The sequence below is a fragment of the Olea europaea genome, chromosome 11 (assembly GCF_002742605.1).
Source record: "Olea europaea var. sylvestris chromosome 11, O_europaea_v1, whole genome shotgun sequence".
In the NCBI taxonomy this organism is placed as follows: Eukaryota; Viridiplantae; Streptophyta; class Magnoliopsida; order Lamiales; family Oleaceae; genus Olea; species Olea europaea.
Window position 1 is genome coordinate 26458077 of NC_036247.1, and position 23681 is coordinate 26481757.

Genomic DNA, 23681 nt, shown 5'->3' on the forward strand with positions numbered 1-23681 from the left:
TTAGTATAATTTAGTTAGAAACATAAACTCTTGACTTTGTTATTTGGTTACTAAATAAATTTAGATTAAAGCTATATTTGGAAAAAATTAGTGGTAGATAATTATACCTCTTGGGTACGGTACTTTGACTCAAAATTTACTATTATTACTTAATACGATCTGTACATTTGCAAAATCATGCAATCAAGATTTTGGCATTGTTATTAGTGACTAATTTATTTACTTTAGTTCTTTTTGTTAATTCTAGCCTCAATTTAAATTCCTGTTTATTGTTACATTTTAAGGTTTCATTGCATGCAAAGTTTGGTGAATGGTGATCTCTTATCATTTGATCCGAAAACTGAACGAACCTTCAAAACAAAGGTTTAAGAACCAATAAGAGAACCTAATGGCAGAAAAAGAAAAAGTTGTTCATTCACTACTAAAAAACATGGTTTTAGGCACGGATTTTCGATTTTAGAAATCTCGATATCCGTTGTTATTAATATTTACTAACGGAATATTTGCAACCACAAATTCGTAGCTAATTTGAGGGTCGCTGATAGTTACCAATGGATCCTACCGTAGGTAAAGAGTAAATATTTTACCAATGAATTTTTCGTTGGTAAAGTGTGAATCTTTTACCAACGAAATTTCGGTTAGTAAAAATCATAACCAATATCAATTGATGTTCCGTTGGTAAATGTCTATCATTACAATTGTAAAAATCAATATTGTAAATAGCCGCATAGGTGTCAGACATAGTAAAAAAAAAATATTTATTATTTTATTATTGTTATTATTATTTATTTAATAATTCTAATTTTTTTAACTTTTAACCAACCGAATTGAAAGGCCAAAATATTGTTTAACCACTTATTGGACCGCACAATTAATTTATAGAGGGCAACTCCGAAGACTTTATTGTGAACTTTCGATGTGGAATAAGTGATTATTACTTTTATCAACGGATAATCCGTTTTTAATTACCAACTGAATATCCATAGGTGAAAGATCCAAGTGTTAAATGATTACATGAGACACGGAATATTCGTTAGTAAAGAGATATCCGTAGGTGAAAGATCCAATGGAGAATTCGTTGCTGATTATCGTAATTGAAAGTAAATTATTTTTACCAACAGATAATCTGTTTTTAATTACCAACGGATGCAATCCGTTGGTAATATTCAGTACATCACCTATGGATATTCCGTAGGTTAAAGATCCAAATGTTAAACGGTTATATGAGGTACGGAATATCCGTTGGTAAAGAGTTGTCATCGTTACCAACAAAAAATTCGTTGCTGATTATCGTTGTTGAAAGTGAATAATTCTTACCGACGGATAATCCGTTTCTAATTACCAATGGATTGCATGTGTTGATAAATTTTCGCAGGTAAAAAGCTGTTTTTTAGTAGTGATTCGACACATGTCGAGTAGTCGACCGAAATTGATGAAGATGATTTGTCACTAGGACAATTCATCGCACCACATATTGCTCCAAATCAAAAAAGTATGTTGTATCCACTATCTGGGCAGCCAAACTTTTAGGTACAAAAAGATATCATTCTAGTATATTAGAACGAGTTATCTTTGTATGGAAAATCTCATGAAAATCCACACAATCATGTCTCACGCTTCTTGGACATCTACCTAAACTACAATTTTCATGGTTTGTCCCTCAAATGTCAAAAATGTGTTTTGAATTTTATGTTAAAGTTTTATCCTTGTTTTCAATATTTTTTCTTGACCCATATTGCAATTGTTCAGAAAGAATGTGGTAGAAGTGTATGAAGTGGCATGCATCGGTAACCATACAAATCAAATATCAGTGTAAAGCAATGATATCTATCCTACAGTGGAGTGAAGAAACATTAGTAAGAAGAAGTCTGGCGTTGATATCATCAATAAAAAACTTGTGTGTGAAATAGAAGACAAGTCTTAGTCATAGAGCAAGAGTTAGAAAATAGATGAGTTAATGATAAAAAATAAGCCCAAAATTACTCCTTTAATTCACCTTAGAAAAGAAATTGAAAAATCAAGAGAGCAAATTTTATTTTTATTTTTATTTTTTTTTGTTGGAGTGGGGGGTGGGGGGGATGAAGGATTGTGAGCGGCAGAAATTGTGATACACTGCTATGAATTTGAGGAGTTCAAAACGCAAATGCACGTGATATAATTAGAGCCACTTCCAATGCGAAGCAAACTTTAAACAAATTAATAAAATCTGTCTTGTAATTAAATTCGCTAAAGTAATAGAATGATAACTCCACAAGAAATGAGATATGTACAAGGCCTGTTTGGCTTTGCTCCTAAGATTATTGGTTTAGGTTTGGACTAAAATGTTTTCTCTATATTAGAACTTGAAAAAAGAATAAGTTCGACCTCAACCTTACTCTTACTTTAATAAAAAATGAAGTCAATTCCGTCCAAAGATTAGTTAGAAATTAAACTTTTCTTACGAATCAAAATTAAAAATACATAAAAAGAAAGACAATAAAAAGGAAAATGATCAAAGAAAGATTCATCCCCACCTAACCACCCCAAGCTCTACCCAACTCGACTCGATTTGATCTACTCTCCAAAAATCTGTTGTTGCCGCCTCTCTCCTCTTTTCTAGATGGACATAGATTACAGTTCTTCATCCACGCCTTCTCTATCTTCTTGCACTTGTCTTTTCTTTTTATTTTAGTTTAAGATAAGGGTATAGCAGCTTCATTTTAGTAAAATATTAACATTTTTTTGACATAAACTTATCATACCACCTACTACTTCTCCTCAATCCTTGCATTTATTTATTCATTTATATATTTAAAAAAGAAGTCATTCTGTCCAAAGATTAGTTAAATATTTTTTTTTATTTTTTTACTTGTAATCAAAATAGAAAATATATAAAAAGAAAGAAAAATAAAAAGGAGAAGGATGAAAAAAAATTAATTTATCCGATTTTCCTTTGAAAGACTTCAATTTAACCAGATAATTAATTAAGGTAGAGTCAAATTTTTACGCGCATAAAATTTTGTGAATTGTCATTTAAGTTGTGCACAATGACACTCATGCCTTTTTACTACACCGTTATTTGGGCAAAATTGTCAATATTCACAACCATATATAATTAATTGTCTACATTTATGCTGAAGACTAAAATGTTTAGAAATAATTGTCAACTTTGTCTAAATTATCGAGATAATTCGAAATTCATCCATAAAATGAAAGAATTTGATAACGCTTTTTTAAAAAAGTTATCTTTAAAAGGATTGGCAGAAAAATAAAATAAAAAATAGACATTATTTAGAAAATAAAAAGTAAGAAAAAGTTAGTACTCCATCTATAAGTTAATGGGAAAGTTATAATTTTTCAATTACTATCATTTTGGGTCTTTAACATCTAAAGAAATCATCGATCAATTTAAATGTGTGAATCTTAATTGACTACAAATCATCAATATGGACGTTAAAATTATATGCGATTTTCACGTGATTTAAAGAAGAAGACAAATCATCAAACCACTTAATGTTCTAGCCCAAGTAATACGAAAGTTTCATAGAGATCTAGATTCTCATATTACATAAATTGTAGATCTAGAATCCCGGATATCCAAAATTATGTTACCATAAATGTTAAGGAGCAGACCCTAATTTTTTTTTCTATATTATTTAATTAATTCTTTATTTATGGAGTAAAATGTTTCATTTTTCACTCGACTTATTATTGTCACTCATCTTTGAAACGTTGTATTACATCTATCATTCACCAGATTTCAATATCCTTGTTGTTGACACATCGCACAAAAATCCCACATGGCAAATTATAGTCATTAAAAAAAAATTACAATTCAAACAAACCATCTAAGTAAAATATTTCATTATTCAGATAATTTATACTATGTCCACGATTTATTCATTAAACTTTAAAATGTTTCTCAATGATCACTCATATTTGAGATGATGCCTATATTCATCATCCGTCAAATTTTGTAATCCTTGTTGTTAACTTATCATAAGGAGATTATGTTAAGATTTAGGGTTACATATTAAAAGATCAACCTTGTTAAAAGGAACAGCCCGACACCTTATAAGTTGGTCTATAATTCTATCTTCGACGTGGGATTTTATCCCTTAACATGCCCCGTAAGATAATGGCTCATTTGAACAAATCAATCTTGAAATCTGTATACTCATTTATTGAGTCTTAATCAGATCGAATAACTTGTTAGAGTTTAATAGGCTCTGATACCATGTTAAAACTTGATATTTCATCTTAAAAGGTCAATCTTATTAAAATGAATAGTTCAAGACATTATAAGTTGATCTATATTTTCATCTTTATTCGATGTGATATTTTATCCCTTAACAAATTATACGTGACAAGTTACGGCTATAAAGAAAATCATAACCCAATAAAACCATCCAACTCACTAAAAATGTCATAGGCTACATAAACTTCTTTAAGCCCAATTGTTCGTCTCCAATTTCAGGCCCCGAAAAATCTCAGCCCCCCATTTCACGCATCTCATCCACTTACAAATAAATTATATACTGAGATAGGGTCGATACGAGAGGTTACTATTTATAAAGCCATTTTTCCCAATTGTACCATCTGCCTAGCATCTCTACATTCCCAATCTTCCATTTTTGCATGTGTGGGTCTAACCATTTGAGGAAGAAAGCATTATCGAACTTCGATCAAATTGAGGAGCGAAGAATAATAACCATGAAGAATGACGAACGCGAACATAACCCATACTTGCAAAAACAAAAGATTGGGATCAAAGAGACGTTGGACGATTGGTAAAATTAGGGAAAAGGGGTTTATAAATAGTAGCTTCTATCATGTTTCCCAACAATCGACCCTATTTCAGTATACAATTTAGTTTTATGTGGATGAGATGAGTGAATTGAGGACTATATTTTTTGGGGTTGAAATTGGGGATGAACAACTGGGGCTTAAAGAAGTTTATTGAATCATGGCAGTTGCATTTTATGTAGGGATGTAAACGAGCCGGGCCGAGCTGGCTCGCGAGCCTAAAGTTTTGGCTCAGGCTCGGCCCGGTTAAAATGACCGAGCTTTTTTACGGGCTCGAGCCAGTTGCTCGGCCAAAAAAAATAGGCTCGGCCCGAGCTTTTGATCGAGCTTTTTACGGGCCGAGCCGGGCAGGCTCGTTTTCTCCTTAAATTTTTTTTTTTTTAATACCTGCTGCCTTTTAAAGGCAGCAGTTCACTGCCTTTTAAAAGGCAGCAGGCAGCAAGCTGCTGCCTTATATTAAGGCAGTAGCTGGCTGCCTTGCTGCCTTTTATAAAGGCAGCAAACTGCTGCCTTTTAAAGGCAGCAGTTTTGCCTTAAATTTTTTTTTTTTATTTATTAAAAAACTTGCGAGCTCACGGGCCGGCTCGGGCAAAGCCCGTGTCCCCAACATGGAGCTCGGCCCGAGCTTAGGCTCGGGTCTACCGAGCCTCGAGCCGAGCCGGCTCGGGCTTTTCCCTAGCCGAGCCACGGGCGGCCCGAGCCGACGAGCCCGATTGCCATCCCTAATTTTATGTATGTGCGACTTTGAGAAGTTTGATGAGTAAATCGTCATCGTTGTATAGTTTGGATGAATAATGAAACATTTTATTTGAGTTGTTTGGTTAAGTGATAATTTTTTAACTACTATAACTTGTTCGTGAGATTTTTCTGGTAGATGATTGATAAAATGCAATGTCTCAAAGAAGAAAGGTAGTTTGAAGTTTGACTAATAAAGTATGGATAAATTGGATGAATGATCAAACATTTACTCGGATCTATGAGAAGAGCAGGATAATAATTATTGTGCATATTTTGGTCTCTATTTTTTTCAAAAATTCATTTTATTTAAAATTTATTTTCAATTACACAATCTTCCAAAAAATAATTTTACATGTATAATAAAAAAAATTCTAATTTTTCAGTTACACTTCTCCAACAAAATACTATTTTGAAATGCATTTTGAGCCCTTGTTTGAGTCCCATTTGTTAATAGGAAAAATACATTTTTGAATAGTATAATGATGTGAAATATGTAGTTAAAAAATAAGAAAACTTTTAAAATTTACTTGTAATATTATTTTATTGAAAAATGTGAAATTAAAATAATGTCAAAATACTGTTTAAGAATGTATTTTTTCGTAAGGAACGAGGCTGAATGAAAAATACTATAAGACAGGCAAAGTTTCACAGGGTAGGTACAAAATTTTAAAAAAGCTGAGCTAGAGAGATAAAATGGCAATGTAAAATAAGAAAAGAATAAAAAAAAAGGTCAATAATTAGGGCCAAAAGCCTGGCAACCCACACCATCCCCCCCGGCAAATAATCCCTAGCCACTCCGTCGGCATTAATCATCTTCATTTCATCTCCGGCCAACATCCCGCCGCCGACCGACCCAATAATCTCCGTCCTTTTCCCTACTCTGTAATATCTATGTTTCTTTCGTTCCCACTGTTTTGCCTTAAATTCATTTCAAGTGTGGAGACCAACTCAACCCCTCATCAACCGGCTACTTCAAATTATCGAATCTCACAAACCCACACAATAAAACTCAGATTTCTCAGTTACAACAAAATTAGAAGGGTTAAAAATAGTGATTTTCCAAGTAGGTGACTCTTTGAATTTGACTTGCATTAAATGTATCAAACATGCCTAGATGGAGTAAATTCCCATAGCTGCTTAAGTATTCAACGATTGAATTGCATTTAAGAACTCATTAGGCAAATAAAGATCCCAGAAAAATGAAAATATCCACTTGAAATGAATCCAATTATTAGCCTGAAAGAAACTAGGACCTGGACGTGGAAAATATCCACTTGGAATGAATCCATGAACTGCAACCTCCACTAAGAAGAATTTTGTCGTGGAAATTGGTAATAGTGACTGCTCGTGGACATCCAAAATCTTGTGGCACTGTGAAGTCAGCACCATACTCAGTAAGACTGAAGTTTGATTAGGAAATCATCAAAAGTCAGTAACTCAAATTGTTTTGAGTCGAACTTCATGTGAAAATCGTGACCAGAAACAGAAAGTAAAAGGGATTTGGATTTTAGCTAAGTAAAAAGGATGTCATAATCACACAAGCCGGCGATGGTGACTGCGGCATCCGGTTTTGAATTTGGGTCGGAGATTATGGGCCAAGGATGGAGATTATTGGGTCGGTTGACGATGGGATGTTGGTCGGAGATGAAGTGAAGATGACTGGCGCCTCTCGGTGTGGTTGGGGATTATTTGGCGGCGAGGGCGAATGGCGTGGGTTGCTAGCCTTTTAGCCCCCAATTATTGACCTTTCCGTTTTTATATTATTTTTTTATATTACACTGCCATTTCATCTATCCAGCCCAATTTTTTTTAAAATTCTGTACCTACGTGTGAAATTTTGCCTGTACTTGTAGCATTTTCCAGGCTGAATTTTGATCCAAAATTGGCCGTATTTCTAAAATCTCATGCATTCTGCTTCGATTCCCGTCTATATTTTGGGGACTTTCTACTTGAAAGAGAAAACGGACACTGCTTTCTCTCTCGTCTCTCTCTCTTTGTTATGGCCGCTTGAACTCTGTTTCTCTATAAATCAATCCTACGCACACATAAATTCTGAACTCTGTATCTCTCTAAATTAAACCTATACATAATACATGCGCCTACGTATATACATAAAAATATTCAGTCTCATATAGTACTCTCACGTAATTTATCGTCAATCTTAAGGTGAGTTCTGTATTTTATTTTTTATTTTTTTAATGGGTTGCCTTATTTTAACATTCTTCTTCATTATTTGACGTGTTGATTAGTTTATTTATGCTTGGTTCGAAATTGGAGGTTTAAGCTTAAATCAGGTGGATTTTTTTATGTATATTTATAAATTCACACGCTTGAGTTGAAAAGTTGTGATCTTGTTCTGATGGAATTACTTGGAAAAGTTACCCTTTTTTCTGCCTGTTGATCTTGAATTTCTCATGATTCCGCTTGAAATTAGTGTTCTTTTTTGGTAGCTTTACTTTTACAACTACTCAAGAGCCTGTTTTTTGACATTTTTTTTCTTAAAAAAAAAAAGAAAAAATAATAAATAAATAAAATAAAATAAAAATTTAAGATGGAGAAGAGAGTTATTGTGGGTACTACGTTAAGATCAAATTTATTATTCTTCATGTGAATGTATAGCCAGGATAGTGTACATGGGTAAGCTGTTAAATGACGAACAAGGAGGTGCTTTGCGGAAGACATTCAGTATTGACTTATTTGATTCAGTCGTTGATGCATGGTAGTGGTCTATAAATAGTTCTGTAATACGTATGAAAGTACTCAGACTAAAATGAAGAGATGCACAAGTTAAACAGAAGGATTTTGATTGGATTGAGTTCAGTTCTTTAAAATGCTAAATTGGGTTTCAAAGAATTTTCTCGTGCCTCAATTGAGGAGCGCTAAGCCTCAACATGAACCAATAAACATAATTCTGATTTCAGAAAACTTGGACAAAAAAGGAACAAACTGGCATTGACATTACCGACTATAATTATAAATTGTAAACACTCTAAACACTTCCATGACAAGACATTTAAGCGAAAATAAAGTCTATTTGCAATTTGAAACATGAGAAAGATCCAGGAAGTACCAAATAATAAATTGACAACAATAGTAATTCTACGCTAAGCTGCTAATCGTCAGCCGAAACTTGAAGCCTGAAAATAAATAAAACAACTATCTGATTATTCTCTTCTCTATTCTCCAATCCTTTTCCTTTTAGCTGTTAGGGTCTACTTGTGTTTAGAACAACCAGAAATCCTCCTAAAATGCTTTAAGCCATAAAAAGACTAGCAGGAAATGGTTAGAAAACAACATTGTAGAAGAAACTGAAGAGCACAGATCTCGTCCACCCTTGACAAAGGGCATACAAAGTGTAAGATTTGAGACTCCTAATGAACACCTTGCACAAGACGAGACGTGCACAAGACGTGCTTTTAAAAAGATTGTGTCTTGTAGTGTTTGCATGTCTTTATTTATGCCTTTCCTCTGTCGAATGCATTTATGTGATAGCTCAAATAAGGGATAGGCCTGAAGAGATTTGAATAAGATTTAATCTGGATGATTGCTCAAGCTTGAGCATAAAGAACATCACTTCTTTTCTTCTAAAAAGAGATGCAATGCACCCTTGCCAGCTCTGGTTTTCTTCCTCTTTTTTCATTTATTTCTAAGCATTTCTGTGGCAGGGTGATTTTGAGCAACGTAAACCCCTTATTTCTTCTATGGTGGGTTTTAAAATTTTAAGTGAACTAAATTAGCTCGATAATTCCCTCGCATTGGATGCTCATATCTGCTTGTTTTGCAGTAGAAATTTAGAATGGAGAAAACTGAAGAGTTAAGTAGCCCCAGGTGGAGTGCATCATTTGTGCAAACAACTGAAGATGTAGCCAGCGCTGTTGCTGCAGCAGCGGCTTCAGCTGATGCTTCTCATTCATTGCGACCTTCTGTGGTGTATTCATTAAAAGATGAAAGTGGTAGCCCGCTTCAAAGACTTCAACACCATGTTTCCAGAATATTGAAGGGTCTGTCAAGTCCTCCAGAAGTGAAAAGTGGACCTTACAACCCAGAAATACTAACTAGTCAAAAACGTCAGTGGGCCAACTTTCAGTTGCAGTCCCTGGTATGTCCTCCTCTGTCAAGTCTACAATTTCTTAACCATTTCCTTCTCACTTTTGTCTGCTCTGGTGAACTCTTATAATGCTTATCGATATTTCTTTTAGAAGAAAAAATATACAAAAATGAAGAAATTCTATATGGGATTGTTTTTATCTTAACATTGGTCGAATCAAATATTACTTGTTTCCAAAATAAAAAGCCTGTTAGTTTTCATTAGCAGGCTTCTAATGTAAGATATTTCTTAGAAAATATGTTGATTCCTTATGAGTTCCTATGGTTACCAACTTACCTCTTTACTTTGCTGATTTTATGATTACATTATAGAGGTCGAGTTTTCGCATATAATTATGGTATTGAAGTGTGCAGGATCACAGAGTTTGGAAAGAGCCATCGAAGCTTTTCGAGAGCATGGTAGTTGTGGGACTTCCTCCAACTTCTGATATTAAGGCTCTTCAAAATTTGTACTTTGCTAGAAAGGTTGAAAGTTCAGGGAGAATTCGAAGTGCGCTTGGCAGTCAGTATCAATCTCGTGTAGAACCTAACCTTGAGCCTCAGGTGCTGACTCGTCTATTCTACTGCTATCATGTTTGTAGTGAGACACAAGAATCTTATAATAGTTAAAAAGATGATACACGCAATCTTGTGTTTTGGCTTTTAGGTCTTGTTTGTTTACCCTCCGGATAAACAGCTGCCGCTCAAATACAAGGATCTCCTCTCATTCTGCTTTCCAGCAGGAATAGAGGTGTGGTTAAGAACAATAGTTTCATCCGCCTCATATTCTATATAATTTTCTACATCATTGAGTATAAGGAATAAAATAATTGGGGTTTTCATTTGGTTAAATTGGGGCAGAGGAGTGAGCTATATCGAATAGTTTTGGGGTTTATATTTTTTTGAGGAGTTCTTAAAATTGATTTCTGTGATTACAGGTTAATGCTGTTGAAAGAACTCCATCGATGAGTGAGTTGAATGAAATACTTTTGGGACAGGTATTTACGCAACTGTTTCTGCCTTGTGTTATTTTGCGACAACTGATCTGATACTGATGATAAATATCTGAATTATTAAGTTTGTTGCAGAATTAGAAAATGCATATCGGTAGAGCCATTAGTGTATTTGTGAAGTCTGTGTTTAATATTTTTGTTTAACTTTCTGTTATAAGTGTTGTAATTAGAAGGAAGGCAAGCTGATTGCTTTGAGAATCTCCCTCACTTTTGTTTCCTGTTTCTTGTTCCCATAGGCTTTTTATTCTCTATCTTCAGTTCACAACATCACATTTTTCATCTCTTTTCAGAAAGTTCTGTAAAATATATGGTGATTTATGTTCTCAACCTGTTCAACTAGCAATAAAAGTAAGGCCAGGGCTTTTCATTCCTCCATTTCTCTGTGGGGATGCAGGTCTGGAGATACATTATTGTGTTCTTCTGTGTTTGATGTGTGGAGCCTAATTATACTAACATTTTTCCCCTCCCCTCGACCGTCGTACTACATTTGTGGTAAGGTGAAGTTTTGGGGGGGGGGGGGGGGACGGTGTCATCTTCTTCTTCGATATAGTGATATCCTACAGAAGAGACTTAGCTTTTGCATTGAGAGTGGACCACTCTAAACCTTGTTCTTTACTTGCTTCCCCCCGCAGTTTCGCATTATTAATTGCTCTTGATAGTACTATTAGCTTTTTGTCCTTAATCGGAATGCCTCAATGAGCTTTTCCTGATCTCATTTAAGTTCGTGTTCCCATTCGTACAGGAGCATCTCAAACGGAGTGATCCGTCATTTGTCTTCCGGCTGCAGGTATCAAACCCGTCTTATTGCTTTATGCTTTCCGTAGTTTGTCACAAGCTTCTGTTGCAATGAAAATGCTTCAAGATGACCTTTTCTCATCAGGTTCTGTTTGTATTGAGGCATATTTAGTTTCTGGAGAGGAGTTGGTCTAAGCACTAGTTAAAGCTTGTGTCAGTATTATATATTAGTAGTCATTTCTAAAGAGGTAACTTAATATGAGACATTGTCAATTGGCTAAATCCTACTGTATGGATATTGTTTATCCTGTTACTTTGTACGATAATGACCATTATGCCATATACCGTTGTGCATATCCTTCTCTTAGTTATATGCATATATTTATGCAATTGCTTCATTATCATCATTTTGTAGTCAAAAGAATAGGAAATTGTTGTCTGTATTTCAGAAAACTCGGCGAACCTTTCTGTTTGTGAATGAATCTGTTTAGATTAGTGAGACTGCATTTTACAGTATTATTACCTGATGCTGTCTGTTCAGGTATCTACAATTATATTGCATCCTTAGGCCATTTTTTTTCTTTTGCCACACGTCATATCAGCACATGGTATTACCAAATTCTACGCAAAAACATGATTGAAATAAGTATTCAACTTATACACTTGAGTGAACTAGTTTGATTGCATTATAAAACTATTCATAGTTGAATATAAATCATATACTTTTACTTCAAAAGATGTAAATTGGATTTTTCTAATCAGAAACATGATTTAGTGATTTTATAATAGACGGTAAATACAATGATTAACAGAGTAAGTAATCCTCTAACATGAAGCAAAATAAAATAAAGTCACAATACAATATCTTTATCCAAGCATGGATAATTAAAGAGAAAAGGACTGCCCTTTAACCCTTATCCAATGAATTTCATAAGAATACTAAAAACCTAGCTCTATCCCACAACTCAAAAACTTCTTGATCTCTTCCTTAAAAGATCATATTGCGCCACTCTCCATTTCTCTCTCTAGATCATCAAAAATAGGTGAAACTATTGCTTTCAACATGACTACACCCCTTTACCCTTGCCAAACCCGGTTGAGAAGACCCAATCAAAATAATTTCTGAAGAAACCTGCACCATAGCCATCTTGCGGCATCAGAATATCAAAATAAGTGATCGATTTATTTTAAATCATTTCTACACATCATACATCATGAAGGGAGAGAGAAATAGAACATTCTTTTTAATCTATTCACCAAAAATTAATTTTCTTATGAGACACCGGCCATCGAAACACCTTACGGGATGCAACATTTCCTAATGAACCTAAATGGGGTGAAGATGGGGCAATTTGGTGAATGAAAAGAGTGTGGAATAATGACTTGCAACAAAGAAATCCTTGTTTCCATGCTGAGTGAAACTGTCTTCCAAAAAACCTTCTTTTCATGCTAAGTTAATCACCTCTCTATTTCAATCATCCTGTCCTTGTAATTCTCATGGCAGGCCTGGAAACAATCTGGTGGTGGATGTTTTTTTTTTTTTTTTTTGAGGGTCCAGTTTGGATGCATATTAATGTCTGCAGATTTTCTTGTATTTGAACAGCATTCTTCTACTTCATTGAGTCTACCAAAGTACAAAAGTTAACTCTTATGGAGTTTGTATAGATGATATTCTGTAGTCATGGCAGGAAAGTATCATGTTGTTACTTGATGATTAATAATCTTCATATACTGTTTGTTTCTTTCCTGGGTAATTACCTATACATGCTTCCATTTATTTTAGTGCTGAGACTCTAATTTTTCTCTTTTCTATCCGTAAGTCTTTCTTTTCATTTATTGAGGCACTCTTTAGTGCGTGAAGATGATATTATGCTTACTGAGCTGCAACGGTGGGACTTTATGTTTCTTGTTCTCTCTCTAACTTTTGGCATTCAATTTATTACACTATTTTTTGGTATGCAGGTAGCGGACGATTCAACTTTATATGGCTGCTGTGTTTTAGTCGAAGAAATAATCCAAAATCCTTCAGGATTGATTTGTATGATTTCGGATAGGCAACCTTGCCGACTGAGTCTGAGCCGCCATATTTTAACCACACGTCGTTGCTATTGCATTCTTTCCAGGCTTCCATTTTTTGAATTGCATTTCAGTGTATTGTATAGGTGCGTGAATAATTCTTCAGTTTACGATGCTGCAAATGGGATCACTCCTAGTTTTAAATTACATTCATAATTAAGTGATTAATTTGTTACATGAGCTTGCAATGCAGCGGCCATGCCTGACTCCGAACCAAGAAATGGGAATGCAAGAAAGGAAACAGAAATACGAAAAATGAAAAACAACCAGAGTGCCCGCTGAAAAAAAAAAAAGAGCCGGGGGGGGGGGGGGGGGGGGGGGGGGGGGGGGGGCTCTAATTAGCAGTCTTTGACAGATAATATTCTGTTTCATATAACATGTATGAAGCTGCCTAGGGCACTACACTCTTCTCAATTTCTGTGATGGATACACCATTTTCCATCATTAATTGGTATAGCAGAGACTAGTTTGTGTAGTTGAGAATGTTATATTGCATATTGGTTTCAGCGCCATTTATATAGTGCTTGATTTTTTATTCATGCTCCAACATTGAGGACAATGACAATTCTGAGGTGAATATACCTTTTTCTGTCATGATCTAATTTTCAGGCATTAAGAACATGAGGTTTTTTTGAAAATTTTTGTATGTATTAATGATATAAAGAGTTGGTATGTGGCTGTTGAAATCATGTGCTATTATTTTGTTTGGTTATTTATCCATGTGCTATATAAATTGTAGGTTTAGATTGTCTAACACTAACAGGAAGAAGAATTTGTTCTCTTTTAACTTCTTATTTTGATGTTTTTATTTCACTTTATGCTTCATACTGCAGCATCTTCACTGAAGAGAGGCTGGAACGGTTGACAAAACAGATTGCATATCTAGATTTGGAGACACCTGTAGGCTATGATGTGGTTGAGACCCTAGAAGAAAAATCAGGTGGTATATTACTAGGAGATGGAGCAGTCAACGTATTGAAGGGAACAGTTGAAGCATCCCAATCAAACACGAATTGTTCCATCTCAGGAAGAGTGATGGATAATATGTCTCAAATTGAGGCGGTCCTTGACTCAAAAAAGGAACTTAATGCCACTACTGTTGCAGTTGATCCTGAAACAGAGAAGCTTGCATCTAGGGGAGAGTTGGTTGTTGATACTTCTGTTGTTGACCATTTTATTGAAAACCAATCAGCTGAAAAGCGTTTACCGAATGCGGTTTTACCACTACTACAGTATCAGCAATGTGAAAGCTATGTATCTACCTCCAGGTATTTAATTTCTGTTTTTTGCTACATGGAATTTCATAGAAGATGCCATTCCCTAGCATAACCAAATCTCTTGTTTGGTTCCTATGTCTTTGTGATAACAAATCATACTTAAAGAGTAATCCTGATTATCTAATCTTTTAAAATCAATTATAAAGAACTTTTTACTATCTTCTGCTGTTCTCAAGCATATTTGTTTTTTCCCCCTAATGAACATCTTCAACCCTGCTTATGACTAGAACTGTGTGGAATGGTGCTTGTAAGATTTTCCTTTTGCTCTTCTTCTTTGTGTGGACACTCAGAACACTCATCTACTGAGGGAACCTTTTCTAATCGCAGAATAACTACCTTGTCTTTCCAATGTATTCTGATTTTTTTTCTCAGGAATTTTCCAGGTTGTCGATAACATTTATGAATTCTTGTTGCAGTTTTCAAGGCTCTCCAAGTGAAGAAATACATTTCAAAATTGAAAGTGATGAGGCACATATGGAAGAGACATCGTTTTCAGGCCAAGATATCTCCATTGAACACAGTGATATACTTGAGTGGGCAAAGGTTGTTATCCAGTTGTCCCTTGTGCATTTCATTTATTACAATCTCTCTTCCATATAGTTACTTAGCTCTACTGAAGTCTCTCCTTGCCTGTTAACACACTTCTCCATTTGCAGGCTAACAACCATGGTTCCTTGCAAATTATTTGTGAATACTACGAATTACACTGTCCTGCACGAGGTTCAACGGTCAAGTTCCACCCCCTCGATCACCTGCATCCTATGGAATATCATAGACCTGATGAGACAGTTTTATGCATTGCCGGATCAACAATTGATTTGAGAATATGCAATACGAGTTTGGAATTAGCGGAGGTAGGATGGCTTGGTTTTGTTTTATTTATTTATTTATTTTTTGTTTGTTTTATTTATTTATTTTTTCAAAAAAGCAACTTCCCGCTTATGGATAAAGTGCAAAATAAAAAATAAAAATAAACATAATATTGATATGAAATGGGATAAGTTATCTAGATCTAGCTTAGATAGGCTTTGAGTTGGAACATGGGATTGGTTCTCTTTTCTAGTCTTTTAACTCCTTTTCTTTCTTATTGAGAAACAGGTTTGGTATTAACCGAGAGAAGTGTTTATCATCTTCCTCTCTTCTATTTTCATTATATATACTAAAAGTTAATATTACAGTTTATGGAAGTTCAATATCTCATTGCCTAATATACGTGATTCCTCTCTAATTTACTTTCTTAACACTCCTCCTCAAGTTGGAGCATATATATCATATAAACTCAACTTAGAATAAAGAAATCTCAACCGATTAGCATTTAGCGACTACGTAAACATATTAGCAAGTTGGTCTCCAGTCTTCATAAATGGTGTACATATATCACCACTCACTATCTTGCTTCGAATAAATTGACAATCAACTTCAATATGTTTGATTCTCTCATGAAAGGCTGGATTGAATGCAATATGTAGAGCAGTCTGATTATCATAGAACATTAAAATAGGTGTAGAAGGTGAGAGAACGATTTCTTGAAGAAAGTGTTGCAACATGTCAATTCACTAGTGTATATGCCATCGCCCTATACTCTATTTTTGCAATTAACCTTGTTGCTATAGTTTATTTCTTATTTTTCAAAGAAACAAGATTACCACCAAGAAAATACAAAAACCAGTAGTAGATCGCCTATCTGAAGGGGACCTATCTAGTCTGCATCTGTAAAAACTTCTACTCTGAAATGTCCATTTGGTTTGTACAATAATTTCGAGACCTAGAGCCTTTTCAAATATTGAATAATATTCATTACAGCTTCCAAATAAAGAATTCGAGGAGCATCTAAGAATTGATTGATGACACTAACTACATAGGAAATATCTGGTCGTGTGATGGTAAGATAATTTAATTTTTGAACCAAATGACGATATTTACTTTGTTCTCCAAACGATTCTCCTTCATCCTTTAAAAGCTCCATATTAGGATCTATAGGAGTATCAACTGGTCTAACTGGTCAAATACATTCTTTGAGACAAGTTGATACCTACTTGAGATCTAGCTACTTCAATACCCAAGAAATATCAAATCTTATCTAGATCTTTAGTCTAAAAAATGTTGTAGAAACTATTTTAACTGAGTAATCCCTTCTACATTATCACCAATGATTACAATATCATCTACATAAACTACAAGAATAACATAACCTGCACTGGTTTGTAGATAAAATACCGAATGATCTGTTTGTCACCTCTGAAGGCTAAATTGTAGAACAAATTCTAGAAAACTCTCCAAACCATGCCCTCGGTGATTATTTTAACCCATACAAAGCCTTTTTCAACTTACAAAGAAAGTTTTGGTACACCCCCTGAGCAACAATCCCAGGTGGTTGCTCCATATAAACCTCTTTGCGCAAGTTATATGAAGAATTGCATTCTCAATATCCAACTGAAATCATGGCCAACCCAGTTTAGCATCGATAGAAATCAAAACATGAATAGAAGAGATCTTAGCAAATGGAGAGAATGTCTCATCATCATCAATATCATAGGTATATGTGTAACCTTTAGCAGCCAATCGGGCTTTCAATCGATCAATCGTCCCATCGAGATTGAATTTCGACCCATCTGTTACTAACAGGATGTATACTAGGTAGTGAAGGAACGAGTTCCCAAGTCTTATTCTCTTGCAAGGTTGCCATTTTCAATTCTATAGCCTTTTACCACTCTGGATGAGATAAAGCTTCTGTCACTGTTAGGTACAAAAATACTAGAAAGTTGGAATGTAAAACAGAAAAACGAATGAGATAACGAATCGAAAGTAACACGATGGCTTATAGGATGATTAGTTATACATGTTTACCTTTATAGAGAGTAATGGGTAATGACTTAAGATGAGGAGAGGTGATGGATGCAGGAGCTATAGACGGTAAGGTGACAGATGGGACAGCAGGTGTTGGTGGCTTAGATCGTCTAGTATAAACCTGTAAAGGAGGTGGTTCTACATGATATGCAGATGAGATTGTTTCTGGAGAATGACCAACTAGTAGATATGGAATGGGTAAACCAAGGGGATCCCGAGTATGTTCGAGAGACGTAATATGACTATAAAAATAAGGTGTGAACTCATCGGAAGTGACATTTGCATTGACAAAGTAGCGGCACAAAGAAGGATTGAAGTAACGATACCCTTTTTGTGTTTGGGAGTATTCAAGGAAAATGCATTTTAGAGAATGAGAGTCAAGTTTGTCATGAGCAGGACCAAAGTGATGAAGATAACAGACAGTCAAAAACTTTGAGAGATAATGAGTACGGCGGAGAGGAAGAGAAAACGATAAAGAAAGGGGATGTATCGTCTAGCATAGAAGATGGCATGCAATTAATGAGATAGCATGCAGTGAGAACAACATCACTCCAAAAACGTTTAGAGACATTCATATAACGAAGGAGAGCAAGAGTAACTTCTAACAAGTGATGATTTTTGCGTACTGCAACTCTATTTTGTTATAGAGTGTATGCAGAAGGTGTTTGATGAATAATGCCTTTTGGAAAAGAGAGTGTAAAAGAAGCAGTCATATATTCTTTGGCATTATAAGACCGCGCAATAAAGATTTTCTAGTTAAACTAAGTTTTGATCATAATACGAAAGGTTTGAGTAACTCAAAACAACTTTTCATTAAGAATAACCAAGTCATATGAAAATAATCATTTTGTGACAAAATTTTGAAATTTATTAGATAAAATATTGATTGGTTCCCATAAATCAGAATAAACTAGTTTAAATAGATGAGAAGCATGACTAACGGTTCTTAAAGGAAAAGATACACTGTAATGCTTACTAAGTTAACAAGCTTCATACTCAAGGGATGACAGATTGCGAAGACTAACGACTTGTCTCAACGTTGAAAGAGAAGGATGACCAAGACAACAATGTCATTGCGTGGGCGATGCAGGAGAATGGAGAGCTCAAGAATGAGAGACTGTAAAAGATCCAGGTAATACAAGCCACCAACATCATGCCTTATACCAATCATTCTCTTCGTCTTTAGATCTTGAAAAACACACGCAGAAGGATAAAATGTTACAACACATGGAAGAGTTGAGGTAATTTTACTAATAGACTACAAACTAAAGGGAAAGCTGTTAAGTCCCCTGATCCTCTGACTCTAGGTGTGGCTCCTTCTCTAGGAATTCTACAATAAATCAACTAAGAACCCGGAAGAATGGAACAGTTTATGGAAATTCAATTAATGGAAAATTAGAGATAAATTCCAAGGCTATTAGAGAAGCCTGGTCTCTCCCCCCTTTTCTAACAGAAGAATCAGGAAAAACCTACCTACAATCCTCTCTCGCCCACAATTTATTCATTCTCTTACAAAGCACAATGATTATTTTACCCTTATCAACTAACTGAAGCTGAGTTGGCATCCTTCACGTTGGATATGACTGCTCCCTTCTTCTTTCTTGCATAACTGAATTTTATGGGTGATCTATCAGTACCCACCGCCCCAAAATCCACCTTGTCCCCAAGGTGGAAGGTAGGGAATTGCACCCGCATTGTCTCAAAAGGTTCCCAAGTCGCCTCATAGTCTGGAAGATTCTTCCACTTGATCAGAATGTCCAGGCCTGCAGCGGTGTGGCCAGCATTAGGGCAAACTCCCAAAACTGTTTTTGGCTCCAAGATGAATTTCCCTACAATCGAGATTTGTGGAAGAACGGCAGAAATGGGCTTAACACTACCAATGGCCTTACGCAACTGGGATACATGGATAGCTGATGAGGCAGGGAGTTTAAGTTTGTATGCTACCCGTCCCACTTTCGATTCAATCTCAAAGGGGCCATAGTAACGGGGGGATAGCTTCTCATTTGGGCGCTTAGCCAAGGATTTCTGACGATAAGGCCGAAGTTTGAGGTAAACTAGTTCCCCAACTTCAAACTGGACATCACGACGGTGCTTGTCAGCCTGCTGTTTCATGTGCTGCTGTGCTTTAAAAGGTGCACCTTCAACTCAATCAACATTTCATCTCGTTCCAGTAGAAGTTGTTCCACAGAAGAACAAGGTGTTAGTCCTCTTTCAAGAGGCAGTAGGTGGGGAGGATCACGGCCATAAACTATTTGAAAGGGAGAATGTCTCATTACAGTATGGAAGGAAGTGTTATACTAGTACTCCGCCCAGTGCAAGAACTGACCCCAAACTCGAGGCCTATTTGAAGCAAAATACCTCAAGTATGTCTCCAGACATCTGTTCAAGACCTCCGTTTGCCCATCTGTTTGTGGATGGTCGGCTGTGCTTTGAGCCAGGGCAGTCCCCTGTGCTTTATATAATTCCGTCCAGAATGTACTCATAAAGATGCGATCTCTATCCGATACAATAGAGCGAGGAAAACCATGCAAGCGAACTATCTCTCGACTGAATTCCTCAGCAACTTGGGGGGCAGTGAAAGGGTGCTTTAACCCGATGAAATGGCCATACTTACTTAGACCATCCACTACAACCAGAATGGTGTCAATCCCCCTTGATCGTGGCAGTCCTTCAATGAAATCCATGGAGATATCCTCCCAAATGGAGCCGGGAATCGGTAGAGGAAGCAATAGCACCCCAGGAGATAAAGCCATATATTTATTATGTTGACATACCCCACAACTTGCCACATAGTCCTTTACTCTCTTCTTCATCCCTTGCCAATAGACCTCTCTCGCAATCCTCTTGTATGCCTTAAGAAATCTGGAGTGTCCTCCAATCTTAGAGTCATGAGATTCTTGTAACATAAGAATGACAAAATTTGAATGGTTGGGAAGAACAACCCTCCCCTTGTAACATAATATGCCGTTGATCAAGTCATATCCATCTTTAACACTGTTCCCATTCTGCAATTCAGAAACTAGTTTCCCCAGGATACTATCAGCAGCAACTTCCTTCTTGATGTCCTCTAATTGTAGCACTTTTGAAATGGTCATAGCCAACAGATTCAGAGCTGGATGAATTCTGGAAAGAGAATCTGCAGCTTTATTCTCTAAGCCCGGTCGATATTTGAAGATTTTAGAGAGGAAAACTCTAATTTTTATTCACTTATTTACAAAGAAATAAACTGGGACATTTATAGGAAATCCCTGACTACAAGCTAACTAGATCTCCTTAATTTTAGCTACAGTTGGAACAAATGGAGAGAATCAATCTTTTATTTAAATAGAAAAACAAATCAACATAAAATCAGAAACTGATTAGGAACAAGTTCTGGAATTCCATACTCCCCCTCAAGTTGGGGAATAGATGTCAATCATTTCCAGCTTGGATGTAAATTCTTCAAACTTTATTCTTGGAAGGGCTTTTGTTAGAATGTTAGCAACCTGAAGATGTGTAGAGATGTAGACCAAGTTTAGTATCCCTTCTTCTACTTTTTCTTTAATGAAGTGACGGTCTAATTCTACATACTTAGTTCTATCATGATGAACGAGATTTTTAGCAATACTGATTGCAGCTAAATTGTCACAAAGTACCTTTATTAGCTCTTTTGTTGAGATTTTTAACTCGTCTAGTAATCTTTTTAGCCATATTCCTTCACATATACTCTAAGCTAATGCCCTAAATTCTGCTTCGGCACTACTCCTTGCAACAACAGATTGCTTCTTGCTACGCAAAGTGACCAAGTTACCCCATACATAAGTGCAATAATCTGTGGTTGATCTCCTGTCTGTAATGGAACCTGCCCAATCTGCATCTGAGTAGACTTCAACTTCCTTACTCCCTTTTTGAAAGAAAAGTCCTCTACTAGGAGTCCTTTTCAAGTATCGAAGGATTCGATAAACTGCTTCAAGATGTTCTTCATTGGGTTTGTTCATGAATTGGCTTACAACACTAATTGGAAAACCTATGTCAGGTCTTGTGTGAGATAGATAGATGAGTTTTCCTACAAGTCGTTGATATCTTCCTTTGTCAACTGGAGGACTTTCTTCCTTGAACCCAATTTTATAATTTGATTCCATAGGAGTGTTAGCGGGCTTGCATCCTAACATTCTAGTTTCTTTCAATAGATCCAAGATGTACTTACATTGGGAACAACTATTCCTTTCTTTGAACGTGCCACCTCCATGCCTAGAAAGTATTTAAGTTTTCCTAGGTCTTTGATGTCAAATTCTTTAGCAAGGACCTCCTTTAAACAGTTTATTCCTTCTATATAATCTCCTGTCATAATAATGTCGTCTACATAGACGATGAGGATGGAAATCTTCCCACTAGAAGAGAATTTTGTGAAAAAGGTATGATCGGCTTGTCTCTGAGAATACCCATACTTTTTTACTGCTTTTGAGAACTTGTCAGACCACGCTCTAGGAGATTGCTTGAGACCATATAATGATTTTTGAAGCTTGCAAACCTTGTTAACATTATTTTTTGTCTCAAAGTCGGGTGGAATTTTCATGTACACTTCATCTTCCAAATCGCCATTGAGAAAAGCATTTTTTACGTCCAATTGATGGAGGAGCCAATCTAGATTGGCTGCCAAAGATAGTAATACCCGTACAGTATTGAATTTGGCAACAGGAGCAAAATTCTCTTGGTAGTCTATGCCATATGTTTGAGTGAAACCTTTAGCAATAAGCATTGCTTTGTATCGATTTATACTTCCATCTGGATTATACGTGAGAGTAAAAATCCACTTGCATCCCACTGGTTGTTTCCCTTCTGGTAAATTTGAAAGTTCCCAAGTTCCGTTTCTTTTTAAAGCATTGATTTCTTCTCCAATGGCAGCCTTCCATTATGGTTTCCCTAGAGCATCATGAACACTGTGTGGTATTTCTACATTGGACAGATTAGTGACAAATGCTCGATATTCTATTCTGGTGATAAACCATCATAAGATATAAAATTGCAGATAGGATGCTGAGTACATGATCTCACACCTTTCCTTATTGCAGTAGGAACATCAAGATCATTATTGACAGTAATATCAATTGCAGTTTCAGTTTCATAAGAAATATTACCTGGAGTATTTGGAACCAGATTGGATTCATGGTTTTCCATAGGAAGTGTGTGGGTCTCTATCTCCTTTTCGGGTCTTTTAATCCTTGAATAAACACGTAGCTCTTTGTCAATTGTAGGTTTAGAATGGATTGGGATGACAGACTCATGGTTACTGGCCAAATTTTGTTCTGTTTCCGAAAGAATGAAGTTGGTGATTGGCTCGACTTCTAATGGGATGGAAGTGTTTGGTCTGACTTCTAATGGAATGGAGGTATTGGGCTCAACTTCAGATGGAGAGGTGTTTGGTCTAATTTCTGATGGAATGGAGGTAATGGGCTCAGCTTTAGATAGAGAGGTGTTTATATCAAACAAAAAATTACATTATTGTACAGATGAGTTCTCCCCCTGAATGTGAATTTTTGGGTAATATGATTGGTTTTCAAAAAAGGTGACATCCATAGAAGTATAAAATTATTTAGTGATGGGTGAATAACATTTGTAGCCTTTTTTAGTGGGAGAGTAACCAAGAAAAATACATTTGATGGCTTTCGGGTCAAGTTTGCTTCGGTGTTGCTCATGAATATGTACAAATGCTTGACAACCAAATATTTTTAATGGTATGGATGACGTAATTCGTGAATCTGGATAGGAAAGGAGAAGGTTTTGACAAGGTGTTTGGAAGTTTAGAACTCTTGATGGCATTCTATTAATGAGATATATGGCTGTGAGGGCCGCTTCTCCCCAAAATTGTTTAGGGACATTTGTAGTGAACATAATAGATCTAGCCACTTCCAGAATATGTCTATTTTTCCTTTCTGCTAACCCATTTTATTAGGGTGTGTCGACACATGAGCTTTGATGAATTATCCCATTCATATCAAGATACTCCCCAAGTATAGAATTGAAATAGTCTTTGGCATTATTGGTTCTAAACACTTTTATTTTTGTTTGGAATTGAGTTTGGATCATGCTAGCAAAATTTTTAAAAATAGGGCCAACCTCTGATTTTTCTTTCATTAGGTATATC

At 35.8% G+C, this 23681-nt stretch overlaps 1 protein-coding gene across 10 annotated transcripts in view; it reads left to right on the forward strand.

Annotated features, from left to right (window-relative positions):
- Positions 1-6159: 6159 nt before the first annotated feature.
- The window catches only part of LOC111403884, a 35596-nt gene continuing 18074 nt past the window's right edge, over positions 6160-23681 (forward strand). Inside the window, exons 1-11 of one of the 10 annotated variants that reach the window (XM_023032528.1) lie at positions 6160-7689; positions 9189-9227; positions 9311-9622; positions 9985-10173; positions 10277-10360; positions 10548-10607; positions 11365-11409; positions 13320-13519; positions 14267-14701; positions 15127-15253; positions 15367-15564. In XM_023032528.1, the coding sequence (XP_022888296.1) occupies positions 9225-9227; positions 9311-9622; positions 9985-10173; positions 10277-10360; positions 10548-10607; positions 11365-11409; positions 13320-13519; positions 14267-14701; positions 15127-15253; positions 15367-15564 (1653 nt within the window). In that variant the 5' untranslated portion in view covers positions 6160-7689; positions 9189-9224. Of the gene's footprint in view, positions 7690-9188; positions 9228-9307; positions 9623-9977; positions 10174-10276; positions 10361-10547; positions 10608-11364; positions 11410-13319; positions 13520-14266; positions 14702-15126; positions 15254-15366; positions 15565-23681 lie in introns of those variants that run through there. The other 9 variants (XR_002704586.1, XM_023032525.1, XR_002704585.1 and 6 more) reach the window with 9 other exon arrangements.